This window comes from Lepidothrix coronata, unplaced genomic scaffold (assembly GCF_001604755.1).
Source record: "Lepidothrix coronata isolate B3197 unplaced genomic scaffold, Lepidothrix_coronata-1.0 Scaffold49, whole genome shotgun sequence".
NCBI classification, from domain to species: Eukaryota; Metazoa; Chordata; class Aves; order Passeriformes; family Pipridae; genus Lepidothrix; species Lepidothrix coronata.
Genome location: NW_016690229.1, coordinates 546,438 through 562,403, shown reverse-complemented (window position 1 = coordinate 562,403; position 15,966 = coordinate 546,438). Strand labels below are relative to the sequence as shown.

The 15,966-nt window shown below is 43.5% G+C and overlaps 1 protein-coding gene across 1 annotated transcript in view; it reads left to right on the top strand.

Moving 5' to 3' along the window:
• Positions 1-15,635, top strand: part of ATP9A (ATPase phospholipid transporting 9A (putative)) — a 53,183-nt gene extending 37,548 nt beyond the window's left edge. The window contains exons 17-28 of the mRNA XM_017815325.1: positions 395-478; positions 1,440-1,610; positions 3,465-3,563; positions 3,838-3,927; positions 4,020-4,164; positions 5,188-5,252; positions 6,008-6,163; positions 7,347-7,411; positions 8,198-8,306; positions 9,581-9,638; positions 11,528-11,731; positions 12,913-15,635. Coding sequence (XP_017670814.1) covers positions 395-478; positions 1,440-1,610; positions 3,465-3,563; positions 3,838-3,927; positions 4,020-4,164; positions 5,188-5,252; positions 6,008-6,163; positions 7,347-7,411; positions 8,198-8,306; positions 9,581-9,638; positions 11,528-11,731; positions 12,913-13,049 — 1,383 coding nt within the window. The 3' untranslated portion in view covers positions 13,050-15,635. The remainder of the gene's footprint in view (positions 1-394; positions 479-1,439; positions 1,611-3,464; positions 3,564-3,837; positions 3,928-4,019; positions 4,165-5,187; positions 5,253-6,007; positions 6,164-7,346; positions 7,412-8,197; positions 8,307-9,580; positions 9,639-11,527; positions 11,732-12,912) is intronic.
• The last annotated feature ends 331 nt before the right edge of the window (positions 15,636-15,966 follow it).

Sequence of the window (15,966 nt, the reverse complement as noted above, 5' to 3'; positions counted from 1 at the left end):
TGATTTTCTGGTGTTCACAGAAATAATAATAACTTGGTCTTATTTTAAAAGAGTTGATGGCCAAAGATGTGAAGTCTGCAAATCACAGGCTTTTGTCCTTTTACTTAAGAGACAGAGACAATTAAATCAATGGGATTGTTTTTGCCACCCTGGTATAGCAGAGAGGACATTTTTCTTTCTGATCACTGGCATAGGTTACAAACCATTGCAAATCTCCTTTTTTTTCTCGGGTTTATCATGCACTTTATCAGACATTATAGACTCACTCGAGTTGCTCAAATGGGATGGTTATTTTCTTAACCTGCTATCTTACATTGGCATCTCCACATTGCTGTGCATAAATCATCTTACTGGAGGTGGAGTTTCTGGTTTACAATGTGATCCTTCTTTCCAGTGTGGTAACATGGCTCGGGAAGGCCTGAGGGTTCTTGTTGTAGCCAAGAAGTCTCTGACAGAAGAGCAGTATCAGGACTTTGAAGTAAGTTTTTATTTGGTTTTTTTTTTTCCCTGTGTTTTTAAACAATCACTGAAGTGATTCTCACAGAGCTCTCCTGATAATGCTGCCTCTCATCTCCCTCCTGCTTCTGCTAGAATTGTCATTCGTCAATGTCTTGATGTTCTTTTAATCAAAGTTGCTTTTTAAGTGATATGTGTAAAACTTGGATCCCAGCCAGGACCCTCCAAAGCAGTTCCTGAATCCTGCCTTCTAATCTCTTGTGGTTATAAATTCTGCAATCGTTAATAATTTGTTAAACAAGTAGTGTTTGTATTGGGAAATGTGTTGGCTTTTAATTTCCATTTTTGTATTCTGACATCCAGGGGAATTACTGACAGCCTGAATATAACCCATTCAGGCTTCATGGAAACACAGGCTTCATGCATGGGTTTGCTAGATCTCTATACACAGCACTTGACTTGCTTACTCCAGGCAGGAGAATGTAAAGGAGAACTGTTTATTTAAATGCAGAGATGTGATAGTGGAAATGCTTGGGATTCTCAGTTGCCATCGTTTGTAGATGCGTTAGTTGCAGAACCTTGGTTAGACCTGTGGTGTGAGGGAGTTGCTTCCAGGATTTCTGCAGGTGCCACTCCAGCAGCTGCTGTGCCTTTGTGTGCTCAAGGCCATGCTGTGCACCTGAAGGAACACGGGGACAAAATGGTAACAACACCCTGAAGTATTTCCCACCTTATGCTGTAACACACACCTCGTGTTCACCAGCCCTCACAGGTGGCATCTCTGCATCATAGAATGGCCTGGGTTGGAAGGGACCTTAAAGACCATCTCATTCCAGCACCCTGCCATGGGCAGGGACACCTCTCCCTAGACCAGGTTGAATGCCTGTTATCAGAGGGAGGTTCAGTGGTTGACCCTCATGCTGGTTAGCCCAGTTTGCCACAAAAGCAGAGGCCGACTGTGGCTGTGCCTGCTCTGCCCTCAGGCCCGGTACATCCAGGCGAAGCTGAGCGTGCACGACCGATCCCTGAAGGTGGCCACGGTCATCGAGAGCCTGGAGATGGAGATGGAGCTGCTGTGTCTCACCGGGGTGGAGGATCAGCTGCAGGCCGATGTCAGACCCACGCTGGAGACGCTGAGAAATGCTGGCATTAAGGTCTGCCTAACCCAGTGTTCCTGATAGCAGGAATGCTTAGACCCTCTGGAGGACATGGCACTGTCCTACAGATGGTAAATAAAGGGAGTCTGGGGGCCCTGTCAAGGTGAACACTTCACCAGATGCCCTTTGTGATGGGGCTGGGTGATATGTTTTAAACATCACTTTGGGAACAGAACATGCTGGAAGTAGTAAATGTTGCCTGAACACATGAAAGCGTGCCACCTCTTGTGCTTTTCTTCCCCTAACACGCTCTGGCTCCTCCTGCACAGACAGGGAATGTGAAGGCAGGAGGATGGGGAACTACAGGAGACTTTTGGGCAATTCCTTCTTTCAGGTAGTCGCATGAAAAAAGGCAGGTTTGGATGTGTTTGGTCTGTGGTGCTGGGGTTGGAGCTGTGAATATCCACGTTTTCAGTAGCCACTAGAGGGGAGTCTGAGCCAAGAGAATCAAGGATTGGATTTTTTTCCCCAGCTTTCTGAGCTCTGGCATCTCAGACACCTGGAGCCTGAGCTATGCTCAGTGGTGAGGGAGCTGCTGTGCTGCCTATCTAGTTTCTCTCTCTGAAAACTTATCAGTCAGATCCCAGACTACAAGAGGGGGGAAAAAAAAGGATTAAACATTCAGATTTGGGCAAGAAAAGTAGGTTCTGGTTGGGGTTTCTCTGCTTTAAGTAGCAAAGTGAACAAAAAATCTCGAGCCATGCTGTGAATCAAAAGCAGGGCTGTGTGTTTGGGATTTAGGTAGGAAGTGGAATTCAAGGCTTGGGACAGACTTACAAAAGTGCTGTCTGTTTGGAGCCATCCCTGTAAACAGCAGGGACTTCAGCAGAGGAGTGAGACCAGAGGAATTGGACAGAGTTCCTTAGTGACACTGTGGGTTTATCCCCCCCCCAGTGTAGTCCTGGACCGTCATTCCAAAGTGTTTTCCTTTCCTCACTGTGGCTGTTGGGGTGTGGAACATGTGTCATCACACCGTGAGCACAGCACTGCTGAGCACTCCTTGCACTGGAATGTTCATCAGGGCCTTGCACGCGAGAAATAAATCAAGAGTGAGGGAGGTCTTGCAATTCATGACAGGGACCATCTTGTTAAGATCAGATCTCTTTCCAACCTCAAATTATAATAAGCAAGTCTTTGTGTGTTTTTTATTTTGGTTTTTTTTTTCTTGAAGTTTTTTTTCTCATTAAATATTATTGAGCAGTGTCTTGAAAGGTTAAAAACTAGTTGAAAAAAACCAAAACAAATTGATACGTTTACACTGTTGAAGGAATTCCCAGCCAGATTATAACATGGTATTGCTGATGACATTGCATTCTAATTCCCCCCCTTCACCAACACAAAATAAAAGGAGCAGTGTATATTTAAAAAAAAAAACCAAAAAAACTAAAAAAGCCCCAAACCTCAAGTAACTTAGTGTGTTCCAGCCATACACATCAGCAGTGAGCTAATCCCAGTTGCATCATCCACATTTCAGGCAGGGCCAGGAGAGGTCTTTCTGCAGCAGGGCCCGCTCAAGAAATGGCTGGGGAGGGACACGTTAACACACACATACACATTTTTTTAGCTTGTATTTTGTGGGTTTATCAGCAGAATCTTGAAATATTGCAGGTGGGAAAAATGTTATATGTAGTTTGTAACTTCCTTTGCGGTTCAGCCTCTTTAAAAGCTTTGCTTTCTTTCATGTGTGAGAATTTTCTTGTGTGTTTTAAGATAGGGGTTTTTTAGGAGAATAATTTGTATGTGTATTTAAACAGTCCTTTCATATGCCTGAATTGGCAAGTGGTACTTGTAGATGTCCTGCAGACGTGGTTGTTCAGTTTGTATCTAATGCATTAAATATTTGGGTTTTAGGTGTGGATGCTGACAGGGGATAAGTTAGAGACAGCCACGTGTACAGCCAAGAATGCACATTTGGTGACACGGACACAGGACATCCATATATTCAGACTAGTGAGTAACACCTGTGTACCCCTCTCACAAGACTTGTTTGGGGCCTGAGTTTGGGACAGGAGGAATGCTGAGATCACAACTGTTTTCCAGCAGGATGTTTTTATTCTTTTGACCCGGCTTTCTATCCCCCGAGTTTTTGTTTCTCTGATGGTGTGCTCTGACTCCCTCGGTGTGCTGCCTGTCCTGTCCATGTTACTTTTGCTCCCTCCGAGACTTTTTGTTTTTTTTCACCCCAATGAGGCAAACCTTCCCCAGTTCCCATCCTTTTCCCCAGGTGACCAACCGTGGGGAAGCCCACCTGGAGCTGAACGCCTTCCGCAGGAAACACGACTGCGCCCTCGTGATCTCGGGGGACTCCCTGGAGGTAGGCTCCGAACCAGGAACAGCCCCAGAGCTCTGTGGCTGGAGGAAACCTTCCTGCACAGCCATCAGTGACGCCTCTGGTCTCTAAATTAGGTGTGTCTGAAGTACTACGAGTACGAGTTCATGGAGCTGGCCTGCCAGTGCCCCGCCGTCGTGTGCTGCCGCTGCGCCCCGACACAGAAGGCCCAGATCGTGCGGCTGCTCCAGGAGAGGACTGGAAAACTCACCTGTGCAGTAGGTAAGGGACTGGTTTGGGAGCACTGGCCATGTAGGATGGTGTCTGCTATTTCTTGGTGCGGCCTCACCTTGAATATTGTCGCAGTTTCGGGCACTGCAATATAAGGAAGATATGAAGCCATTAGAGTGTGTCCAGAGGAGCACAACGGAGATGGGAAGGGCCTTGGGGCCTTATGAGGAGCAGCTGAGGGCACTTGGTGTGTTCAGCTGGAGAAGAGGAGACTGAGGGGAGACCTCATTGCAGTTCCAACTTCCTTGGGAGGGGAAGAGAAGGGGCAGGCACTGAGCTCTGCTCTGTGGGGACCGGGGACAGGACCCCAGGGAATGGCATGGCGTTGTCAGGGGAGATTTAGGGTGGATATTAGAAAAAGGATCTTCCCCCAGAGGGTGGTTGGGCACTGAACAGACTCCTCAGGGCAGTGGGCACAGCCCCGAGGCTGCCAGAGCTCAAGGAGCATTTGGATGATCCTCTCAGGCACATGGTGTGACTCTTGGGGATGGTCCTGTGCAGGGCTGAGGGATCATGAAGGGACTGGACTCGATGATCATTGTGGATCCCTTCCGACTCAGCATATTCTGTGATTCTTTTGAGTGAATAGTCCCATGTCATCTCATATCACCTGGAAATGCTGGTTTAGGGAGCAGTGTTTTTGTGGGATGATTGCGAAGATGAAGTTTTTCATATGGAAACTTCAATGACTGACTACTCATGAATATTTCTTGTGGTATCTTTGTAAAACAGAGCTTGAATTTGACCAGGTAAAGTGCCACTGTTAATCTGTGAGCTTTATTTCAGCACTGTAGGTATAATGGTACACCTACAAGTTAGATTAATTGATCAGTGACCTGTGGGTCTGTTAAAACAATTAAGAACTGAAATTCCTGATTTTTATTTAAAGTCCTGCTTTTGTGGATAGGGTTCAATGTTTCTTGTAATAATATGGTCTGGTGCAGATGCCTTTGGTGGGATTGCAAGTTGCCCTTGTTGCTTAACTCCCAATGTTGTTTGTGCTCTGTCCTGCAGGTGATGGAGGGAATGATGTTAGCATGATTCAGGAGGCTGACTGTGGGGTTGGAGTTGAAGGAAAGGTGAGATTACCTCATGTTTAATAAGAATTCCTATGGCTGGTTTGCAAGTAACTCTTAAATGAATCCTCAGAAATCTGTGCAAGAAAGTGCACAAGCTCCCACAAGAATAATCATCAGAACAATAGCCTTACCATGAAAAATAATTTGGCTGTAAAGGAGACTACTGTGTAAGGGAGTTCAAATTCATTATTTGGTTCTTGGCAGAATCCCTGCATTTGGGCCACCATGGTTACTTTTTGGGTTTTTAATCATGCTTAGATACTCCAAGTGCTGTAGTTATAATTACACTGCTAGCATATACCCTACACATACAATTAAAACCTGTTTAGGATACAAACTCTGGGTTAGAAGTCTGGCTCCCGCACGTGGAGCTGCCTGGAGCGACGGGACAGGATTTGGCGGCAGTGACAGACTCTGCAGTGAGCCAAAACATTCACACTGAGTGAACTTTTGAGACTGAAAATTTGTGTTCAGAACTAACTCGATATCAGTGTCACGTTAACATACATGTTGTGAGTCATAATCCAGAGGGTTGCTTAAAATTGGAGGCCAAGGTTCAAATGGGAATTCTAATAGTTTTGCTTTTCGCTTAAAAACCACGGTGGAAGGCAGAAGTGCTGAGGTAATACTCTCCCTCACCTAATGTATTGCAAATATTCTTGGAAATTCTGTCAATAACTAAATAATAATACAGTATTGCTGTGTTTCCAGTAATGAAATGATCTCACTGTGCTTTTACTTGCTGTTGTTCACAGGAAGGAAAGCAGGCATCACTCGCAGCCGATTTCTCCATCACTCAGTTTAAACATCTGGGTCGTTTGCTGATGGTGCACGGAAGGAACAGCTACAAGAGGTCTGCAGCCCTCAGTCAGTTTGTGATCCACAGGAGTCTGTGCATCAGCACAATGCAGGTGAATGGACTGCCATGAGGGCTTTTCCAAAGAAGGGATGAAAAAAGCCAAATCCTAAAGTAAAGGTCCGGTGTGTTTCATTTTGGATGGACGTATTTGTCCTGAAAATTTTCATGAGTTGGAACTTAGATTGTTACTTTGGTATGAAAACACATGAGAAAGTTCCTAGTGTTGGACAAATATCAGCAACTTCTCCAAAACTGGACAAACAATATTCTACCTTAGAAAACACTGGTGTGTGCAGAGTGTCATCGCTGTTGTTTGGTAGTGCTTGGAAATGCTCAAAATCAGAAGCAGGGAAATGCTTTCAAGGCTTCTGCTGAGTAAGTGCACTTGTTTTCCAGGTCTGTTTTAACTTTGGTCTCTCACTGTTTGAAGGCCTTAGTTTTGATTTGGAATTCACACCTGTGCAGAGCCTCACTGCAACAAAAATGCGATTGCCAGTTGGCAGGGAGAGTTGAAAGAGATTTTAAAGAGTTTATGAGCCAAATTCTGTTCTTAGCTGTGGTAACTTGAGTGAAAGGTACAGTTAAGGACAGAAGTTACTCTTTGGAAGGTGCTATTTCCACACCACAGTGCACTGATACATTCCTTAAAAATTCTAACATTCCTTAAAAATTCTTAAGTATTTTTTTGAGTGAATTACTTGATATGTTGGAGAAAGCTGGTTCTGCCCTCTTCCCTTTTTAGGATAAACGCATTGGAGAGGGATGCACAGAGACAGAAAGTTCAAACTCAGAGGACAGTCTAGCTAAAAAAAAAAAGAACATAAAACAAACCTGTAACTTCTGCCAAAAAAAAAATAAATCTTGAATTCTTTGGAGTTTTGTATTAATGAGTGTTCACCCTTTTTTACATTGGGAAAGTATCATCCAGGCATAAATAAGGATCCACCTGTCCTTCACAGCATCTGGATGGCTTTGATTGAACCACTGGACTTTGGAGGAAACTCTTTATGTTCTTTTCTGTGGAATTACATTACAAAAAGGTTTCTAGAACAGCTCTCCAGTGTTTGCTGTTAAATATAACTTCCATCCAAGATTTGCCTAGGAATAAAAAGGGTTGACATTACATTAGTCTGTCTTCCTTTCAGGAATTTGGAGAACCCACTGCAAGTATGTTCCAGTTTGAACATACTTTTACTGCAATATCTTAGTACTTAAAAATCTCATTTCTTTTCTAGGCTGTTTTCTCATCAGTATTTTACTTTGCTTCAGTTCCTCTCTACCAAGGCTTCCTCATCATTGGGTAAGAGTTCACTTTTTTGCTAATAGCAAGGAAACCTGTGCACAATGAGTAGATTTGGGCTAATTAACATTGTCCCTCTTCACTCTGTGTTTCACTGCACCACTCCAGGAGATGGATGTGATCCTTGTCCCCTCTCTGCTCCTCTGCTCTGAGCAAATGCAGTGCAGACATTTGTAGAAACCTTTCTAAAAGGTGGTTTGTCACATTTGGAACATGTGAAGCAACCCATTCTCCGGGATCTGTTCCCTGGATCCCAGTAGAATGCAGAGGGACAGTTGTTATGGTGTGGTGCCTGCACAGCAGTGAGAGCCAGGGTCCAGCTCCTGACAGTGTCAGAAAGAGGGACAACCCAACCTCTTCAGCAGGAGGAGACAGTTTCTGTCTAAAATATGGGGTTGCAGGTGTAATCCCAGTATGACTTTTTATACTTCTGAGTACTTAATTAAAAAAAAAAAAAAAAAAGGCAAATTCATCATGTTTGGCTTCTGAGGCAAACAGAATCAAACCTGAACAGAGCAGGTTTTGGGGTGGGGACAGGTCTGTCCTTGCCTCCATTAATAACCCAGTAACACCAGTTGCATCACTTGAAGCAATTACCTGTGTGAGTGTTCCTGATCAAAAGTCACTCAAAAAGCCAATCCTGCAGCTTTGCCCTACATGCAAAACTCTGGTGTGTTCCCTTTGCAAGTTTTTATAATGTCTACATAATTTGGCACCTAAAGACTGGCATTTTTGTTTGCTCATCTACACCTGAGATAATTTACTTGTCTTCTACCTTCTTCCCAGGTACTCCACAATTTACACAATGTTTCCAGTGTTTTCTCTTGTCCTGGACAAGGATGTTAAATCTGAAGTTGCAATGTTGTACCCAGAGCTCTACAAAGATCTACTTAAGGTGGGGGAGACTCTTGTTTGTCTGTTTTGGCTTAAGGCAAGGTCCCCATCTTGATTTGAAACTCTCTAAATGTGTAAAGTCAAATATATTGTCAAGAGATCCAGAACTTCATCGGGCATTTTCAAGCAAAATTGTTTTAAAGGCAAATTTGAATTAATAGATAGAACCAGATTTCCTGGCAGATACTTATTGAATGCTACATGAAATGCAATTTATTAAAAACGGCTGGGGAAGTAGAAGTTCCATTCTGTGGGAAATTCTAAGGATTTAATATTACCACTTTCTTCCAAAATAAAGGGAAAAGAGAAACTGTCAGGGATTTGGAGCTATCCTGAAGCCAGAAAAAGGAATGAGAGGAAGGGATATGCTCATTTGATGGAGGGGGGGGTCTCTATAGAGGTTCCTCCATAGAAATTTACCTGAGGATGATCTAAAGGCACTTAAAACTTTGCTTGCTGTGCCATTTTTGTAGCTTTAGCATCAGTCGTGTCCTTCTCCTTAGACAAAGAAAAGTTCATTTGATGTTTACCATAGAAATATCAGGCAGGTAAACCTTGTCTTAGGTTCCTTTTTATTTTTCATTCTTCCTCCCTGGAAAATGTTCTGAATAACTGGGGTATGCAGCCTGGGAACATCTTTCTTAATTGAAGGAAAGGGTGGACTGAGTCTTCAGCAGATCCTTTCCCTCAAGGATTTCTGTTAAACAGATACTCTCAGAAGCAAAGCCTGTTTTTCCAGCAGCCTCAATAAGTCTCCATCTGGTTTCACTTGTATGTTGTCTCTTATGTCATAAACCACTAATTCTTCAGCCATCCTTAGGCCTGGTCTAAACATAGGGGTTTTTTGTACTGGTATAGCTGTGTTGGCTGGAGATGCTTTTTTTAAAACCTATCTGCCTTCAATATGATGGTGATTTGTGTGTGTCTAGAAAAATAATATCAATATATTCACATATATGTCTGTACACACATCTTATATTTCACAGTACAGTGACTAAACTCCTGAGACATCTTTGCACTGAATTAACTGTGTGTGCAGTGAGGATGGGGCTGTGCTGTGTGAGCAGTTGAGCTTCCATAGTCCCAGGTCTCCTTCGTGCACCCGCGAAAAGGAGAATAAAGAGAGAGTAACTCAAGGCTGGTTGATTTGTTTTATTTATTTATTTTCCCCCCAAATCATCTTCAAATTCTGTTTTATTAATTTCTGAGTTGATCTGTAAGTGACTGTTCATAAAAGAAAACCCCAGTGGAACTTTGTCTTCTTTTCCCCCCCAGGGACGACCGTTGTCATACAAAACATTTTTAATATGGGTCTTAATAAGCATCTATCAAGGTAAGAAATTAATTTCTGCTTGTGCCTTTAATGTGTCTGAATATCTAATTGTTGGTATTGCAGGAAGTTAAGTAAGGCATGAAGTGAATTTCACAAATATCCTTGTGATAATGAATTTTTTTTTTTTTTTGTCTCAGAAAGTGTCGGTAGTGTTACTAAAGGAAGAAATTATCTAAAATCTAATATTGGCAGCAGTTTGTCAATCCTGTTCTAGACAGAGATGTAGAAGTTCAAACCATCATTGGAACCACCATCCTTTGCAATTTTGTGCAAGTTCCTTTCAGTGCTGTCATTGCTCCTGCTGTAAAGTAGAGCTTATGGCTCTCCCCTTCTTTTGAAAAAACTCAATTCCATAGATTTTGTCAAATCTAGAGATTTTGCAGGTTATTGACAACATGCAAAATACAGCATTTGTAGCTTCTGATTTTACTCAAGACCTGTTTAATGGAAGTGGCAATAGTTCTGGTTGCTTCACAACCATCTATACTGAAGGGTTAGAGTAGAGCTCAGGTTCTTGATCATATCCCATCCACTCTAGTTAGGCTGCTAAAGCAGTTAAGTAAATGCCTTAATTAAAGTGCATGCATTTTCCAAAAGTGAGTGTAGTAATGGGGGTATATGTCTAAGAAAGTATTTTCTTTAATTTTGTCTTTTTTTTTTGTAAAGTAACCTCAAACTCAAATACTTTCTAAAAGTGTCAATCAGGGAATTGTGGAAAACATGTCAATAACATGGAGCTAAAAGCTAAAATGGCAATATTTCTTGTTTTCAAAAACTCCTTTCTCAGCAGAAGTCAGAACAATGGGTCAAAATAAGCAGATAATTGTTATGGCTTTAATTGATATTGTCCTCCTCAACAGGGAGTGAATCCAAGAATATAAAATCGCTGTTGGCTTTATTTTCTGAAATCTATCACAGTGCAGTCCCTCAACAGGGATCATGGTCTCCTGGTGCTGAATAACAGTGGCAAAGCTACGGCATTGATAGAACAGTCACAAGTGGTGGACAGCTAAAGCCAGAGGGTGATGCATGGAGGGAAAGATTCCTCCTTGAGCTAAGACCACTATCTGGTTACAGTGTTTGGTTAAAGTGACTTCACTTGTGAAGTGCTCGATAACCAGAAAACAGCAGGCCAAACAATTGAGCTGGTTGCTAGCAGAGATGAGCCTGACCAAAAACTTGAGCAGTCCTAAATTTTGGAAAGTTCACAGCTGGATTTGAACTTTGTGGCTCGAGCTCTAGTCACTTGCAGGTTTTCCCTTCCCCGTGTGATGGATGTTGGTGTGGATTACTCATGCTGCTAACATGAGTTATTTGTGCAGGTGGCCATGCAGGGCTGTGAGTGTTCCAGAATGGGAGCACGAACAATGCCTCATTAACAGAGCTTTCATGTGTGCTCCTTTTGGGGGGGAAGTGTAAAGGGGAGAGATCTTGGTCCGAGCAGCGCAAAGAGAGGCTCACTTGTATCCAGTGAGCTTTTCAGCACCTAGCTTACATCTTGGCACTGAGGCAATGCAGTAGGTTTTAGAAGAATTTGATATATTTTAGCTTCTGAGTAGTGACCAACTGCTTTTCTGGGAGGATAGAATTTCCTGATGTTAGAGATCTCCAGCTGCCAAAGCAGAGTGTATTAATTTCCTATCTACATATGTCTATGAATATGAGAGACTGACATAAAAGTTTTGGTACCTCTGCTGTAACTTTTCCCTGTCTTCTCATCAGTTCTTTCTCCTAAATAGTAACTGATTTGTTGTCATTACATTCATCAGGTTTCATGAAAAACACTCTCAAGATATGATTATGTTTCAGCGTTTCCAAGAGCTAACAGTGGGGTTTAGAGCTTAGCCTGGTGTTCGACTCAAATCCTGAAATGTTCCCTTCCCTTGCAGGTAGCATCATCATGTATGGAGCACTGCTCCTCTTTGAATCCGAGTTTGTCCACATTGTTGCCATTTCCTTCACGTCCTTGATTCTCACCGAGTTACTGATGGTGGCCCTGACGATCCAGACGTGGCACTGGCTCATGATAGTGGCTGAGCTGCTCAGTCTCTCCTGCTACATAGCTTCCCTGGTCTTCTTACACGAGTTTATTGGTAAGCTTAATGGCTTCCCTCTGCTCAGTTCATGGTCTGGGTAGGAACAGAACTGTGAAGAGCTGAATTGAGCAACAGGTTGTTGATGGAGCCAACAAATAGGTACAATAAGTTCTGTGTGATTTGACTACAGTAAGTTCTGTGTGATTTGAAGGCACTTGGAAGACATTGTATGGTTCCTTTCCATAGCAAAATGCTAGGGGAGGTAAAGGTGGTCAGCAGACTGCTGCCCAGCAAATCTCATCCATCCTTTGAGCTCCACCACATATCAGCTGTCTCATGTACCAGTGATCTTTATTTCCATTTGGGAACTGAACTTGAGGTTACAGATTGAAGCCTCTGCTGTTGGATTGAAAGATTTAGTCTTTTAAACTGTGTGAAAAAGCTGCCTCCTAAAAATGTACCTTCTTTAATCTGTTCACTGGGGCCCTTCTCTTATGGGTTTGGTTGTTGTTGATTTTTTAGTTGTCTGAAACAGAGCTGATCCTTTTCCCTGGCTAGAGGAAAAAAGGTGAGGAATTCCAGATTCTCCCAATAACTGTCTAGTTGCAAATATCATACCCACAGAGCTTGTTCCAGTGTTCCTTCAGGAACCACAAGATGTCACTACTTCTTCCGTAAAGCTCTTCCCTAACTCGGGAAGGCAGCCAGCATAACTTCCCAATGGGCTGGATTTGCCTCTCTTGGATTTGGTTATACCACCTCCATTTTGAACGAGGCTTTGACTATTTTTGCAGAGATTCTGAGGTATTCTGAGTCAAGAGATGTGTTTGCTGGGCTACCAGCCAAGTAGCAGAGGGCAGCTCCCAGACAAGGAGTCCTTAGCACTGCCAGGAGATGGATGGGCCTGTTTCAGGTGGAGTATGTGAGGGCAGTTACCCGTGAGGAGTCACATCCCTTTCAGCCCTTTGCACCCTCTGCACTTCATGTTTCTGCATCTTTTGTGGAAAACAAGGGCAGGAGAGTGAGGAACCAGGTATCGTATGAGCTTTGAACTTGAGTGTGGAGGTGAGGCATTTTTGAGAAAAATCAGAATGCCCTGGGTTGGAAGGAATGTTAAAGATTATCTAGTTCCAACCTTCTACCACAGGCAGAAATAAGTGTTGGTAGATCCTTTTCTGCACCTCTTCCCAGAATGAACTTCCCGTCTTGGCTGACTTTGTGCTCTTTTCCTCACACAGATGTTTACTTCATTGCAACTTTGTCATTCTTGTGGAAGGTCACCGTCATCACTCTGGTGAGCTGCCTTCCCCTCTACGTCCTCAAGTACCTGAGGAGAAGGTTTTCTCCCCCAAGCTACTCGAAGCTTACATCCTAGGGCTGCTCTTCCTGCACACCAGAGACAGACATTGCCCATGGCTGAGAGACAAAACCCTGTAGTTGTTCCTATAACGAGTCCATCCGATATTTGCATCTGGATCGTGTGGTAATCTCTGTTACCTGCTGCTTTATTGAAAAAGACTCCACAACTGCCGTGAACAGAAACCTGACAATAAAAGGGAGTGTTCTGAGAGTGGAGGCACTTGTTAGTTCATCCAGTTCTTGTCACTTTTGTTCCACTTAACTGGGGTCAAATGCATGTAACTGAGATGGCGATGGGTTTCTCTTGCATGGTTAAGAGTCTGTGAAAGCTGCTAACTGACCTTGGGATTTACATTTGACAATTTTGAAGTGACTTTTTTCAAGTCTCTGTGCTGTTCTTTGCATTGTGTTATGTTGGTTTATATTGTTTGTCTTTTTGATTTAAGTAGTTACATTCTTTTTACATCTTGGAAATCCCTTAATGTAGGTGATGCACTGTACTGCTGACAGCTGATCCCTGATTTATGGCATGCTGTTTCCAGAACGGGGCTCCAGCATGTCGGATCTACACACACATGAGAATCTGAGCCTGGTTGAGATTTTCCTTCAGTTGAAATGTGGTCACCCCAGTGATTTTGGAGGTATCCAGCCATTGATAAATGATAGTCCAAGATGAGGAAACTCAGTTTTGTTTAGCTTTTGTGCTTCCTGTTAAAAGGAGCTGGTGACATAATAGCTTTACTCTGTATTTATTTGTGTAGGGGAAAATTATCTAAACTAAAGCAAATCCTCTTTGGAACAGAAATTTGCAGTTGATCATACTTGAAATGTGTCGACAACGTGAGAAGAGACTCGTACTGTTCTGCAGACAATGTGGCAGACGTGTCTTGAATCCTTGGAGACTGAAAGGAGAGGTCACAGAGCTGCTGCTCCTCACAGCTACACGAAATCTGTTTCCTGTTAGGGTGAAACTCTGAGGATGAGCTGCAAATAAGCTGAGCCACTCCTAGGTGGGTGTTGTTAATGACATACTCCCTGCAGAGAGGCAGTTTTTGGAACCTTGCACTTGCTTTGCTCTGGAAACCAAACTTGAATCACAGGAGTGGGTTCATACAAAGGCGTTGGGCTCGTGTGCAGAGCAAATTCACGTATGTTTAACTTTCAGAAATTAAACTCAGTGAGTTCTGGTGTTGTGATTAACTTTGGCCCACATTATAATATCATGAGGAGAGCAACACGTGCTTGGGCTTCTCAGGAGAAGGACGGAGAGCTACAAGAACCTTTTAGGGTTGTGTTTATGCATCAAACATGGATGAGCTTTTAGTGGCAGCCATCCTCATCTAAAGGCTGTTTAGTCTGGGCTAAATTAGTTGCTTGCTGTCTTGTTCCCACATCATAAAAACCATGGTTGGAGCTGGCACTGCTTGGCGCCGCTGGGAGTCGGTTGCACAGGAGAGGCAGAGCCCAGAGCTGAGCTCCCTTCTCCAATCTCAAGGCACAGCCCAGAGGTCTCACTTCTCCAGTCACAAGGAAATCCTTCCAGGTCAGGGCCACTGTGTTGCTGTGAGGTGCAGAAGCTCCCTGGTCATCTCTGTGCCATGTTGAACCTCTTTAAAGGGCTGCCAGCTTCTGCTGCCATTGCTACAGGCATTCACTGTCTCAAGCTGCACAGTGCTGCATTAAAAGGTCTGATGTGAAAATTGGTGGAAAATGGGAATGTTGTTCTAAAAGAGTCTGTGTTGGCCCATAGTGGTGTGTCTCGAATTTTCAGATCTAAGATAGCTGTGGCTTGTGTGGTTGATGTGTGGCAGTTGCTCCAGGGAATGTTTTGCACAACCTGACCTGCCTTCCTTGCTCTTAGCTTCTATGAATAATTATCAAAGGGCAGGGGAAGCAAGTTCCAGAAGTTTTAGAAAAAATTGGATGTGTTTCATAATGCACGTGGCTTGGGGTGAGAGGAAGGTGCAAGTCTGTATGAGCTTGTTGTTTCATGTGGGGGAAACCCTCTTGATTTAGAAAAGTAGGTTTCAAAATCCTTCAGGAATAGGGACAGAGAACACTTTTTAACACACTGATTTTTCTTGTGTGCCAGTCTTCCAGTTAGGCTCTGGACTGAAGTCCTTATAGATAGCAACTTCAGAAACACCCTGCTGGCTAAGAAAAGCTAATTCTTGGTATTCACCTTTTCATAATATTTTGAAAATTTGTCTTTTTCCCTTTTCCTCTAATATCTTTATCTTAAAAGTAGTAATAATATATATTTCTATTTATTTGATTCTCAAGTTCATGTTGGGAAAAGCCCTAGAAGTCCAGCATTCCCAGTGATTTGTGTTGTGGAGGAAAAGCAGTGCCTGAACAGTCCATCTAGGGGGAGTTGGGTCTTAACAGCCTTTTGTGAATTATCCCACTTTGACAAAAAGATCCTTAACGTTGTCTTTATTGTGACTTGCTACAGCTCCTGGGTAATGTCGCCCCTGCCACTGTTCTGGAGTCCCCAGGCAGCATTTCACAGAATCACAAAATCACAGAATGGTTTGGGTTGGGAGGGACCTTAAAGCTCATCCAGTCCCACCCCTTGCCATGGGCAGGGCCACCTTCCACTAGCCCAGGTTGCTCCAAGCCCCGTCCAGCCTGGCCTTGGACACTTCCAGGGATGGGGCAGCCACAGCTTCTCTGGGCAGCCTGTGCCAGGGCCTCTTCACCCTCACAGGGAACAATTTCTTCCTAACATTCAGTCTAATTTAAGTAGGTTTAAGTACAAGAACCAAGAATTTCTTTTGGCCTAATGTGTGACTGAGCAGTCCAGTCCCTGTGGCTATTGGTGAACACCCTCAGCACCCGTCGGTGTCGAGCCCTGTCCCTTCTCACGTGTGTTAGTGGTCAAACATCCTGCAGCAACAACAGTGCCATGCTACTGTGTGTAAATATGGTAG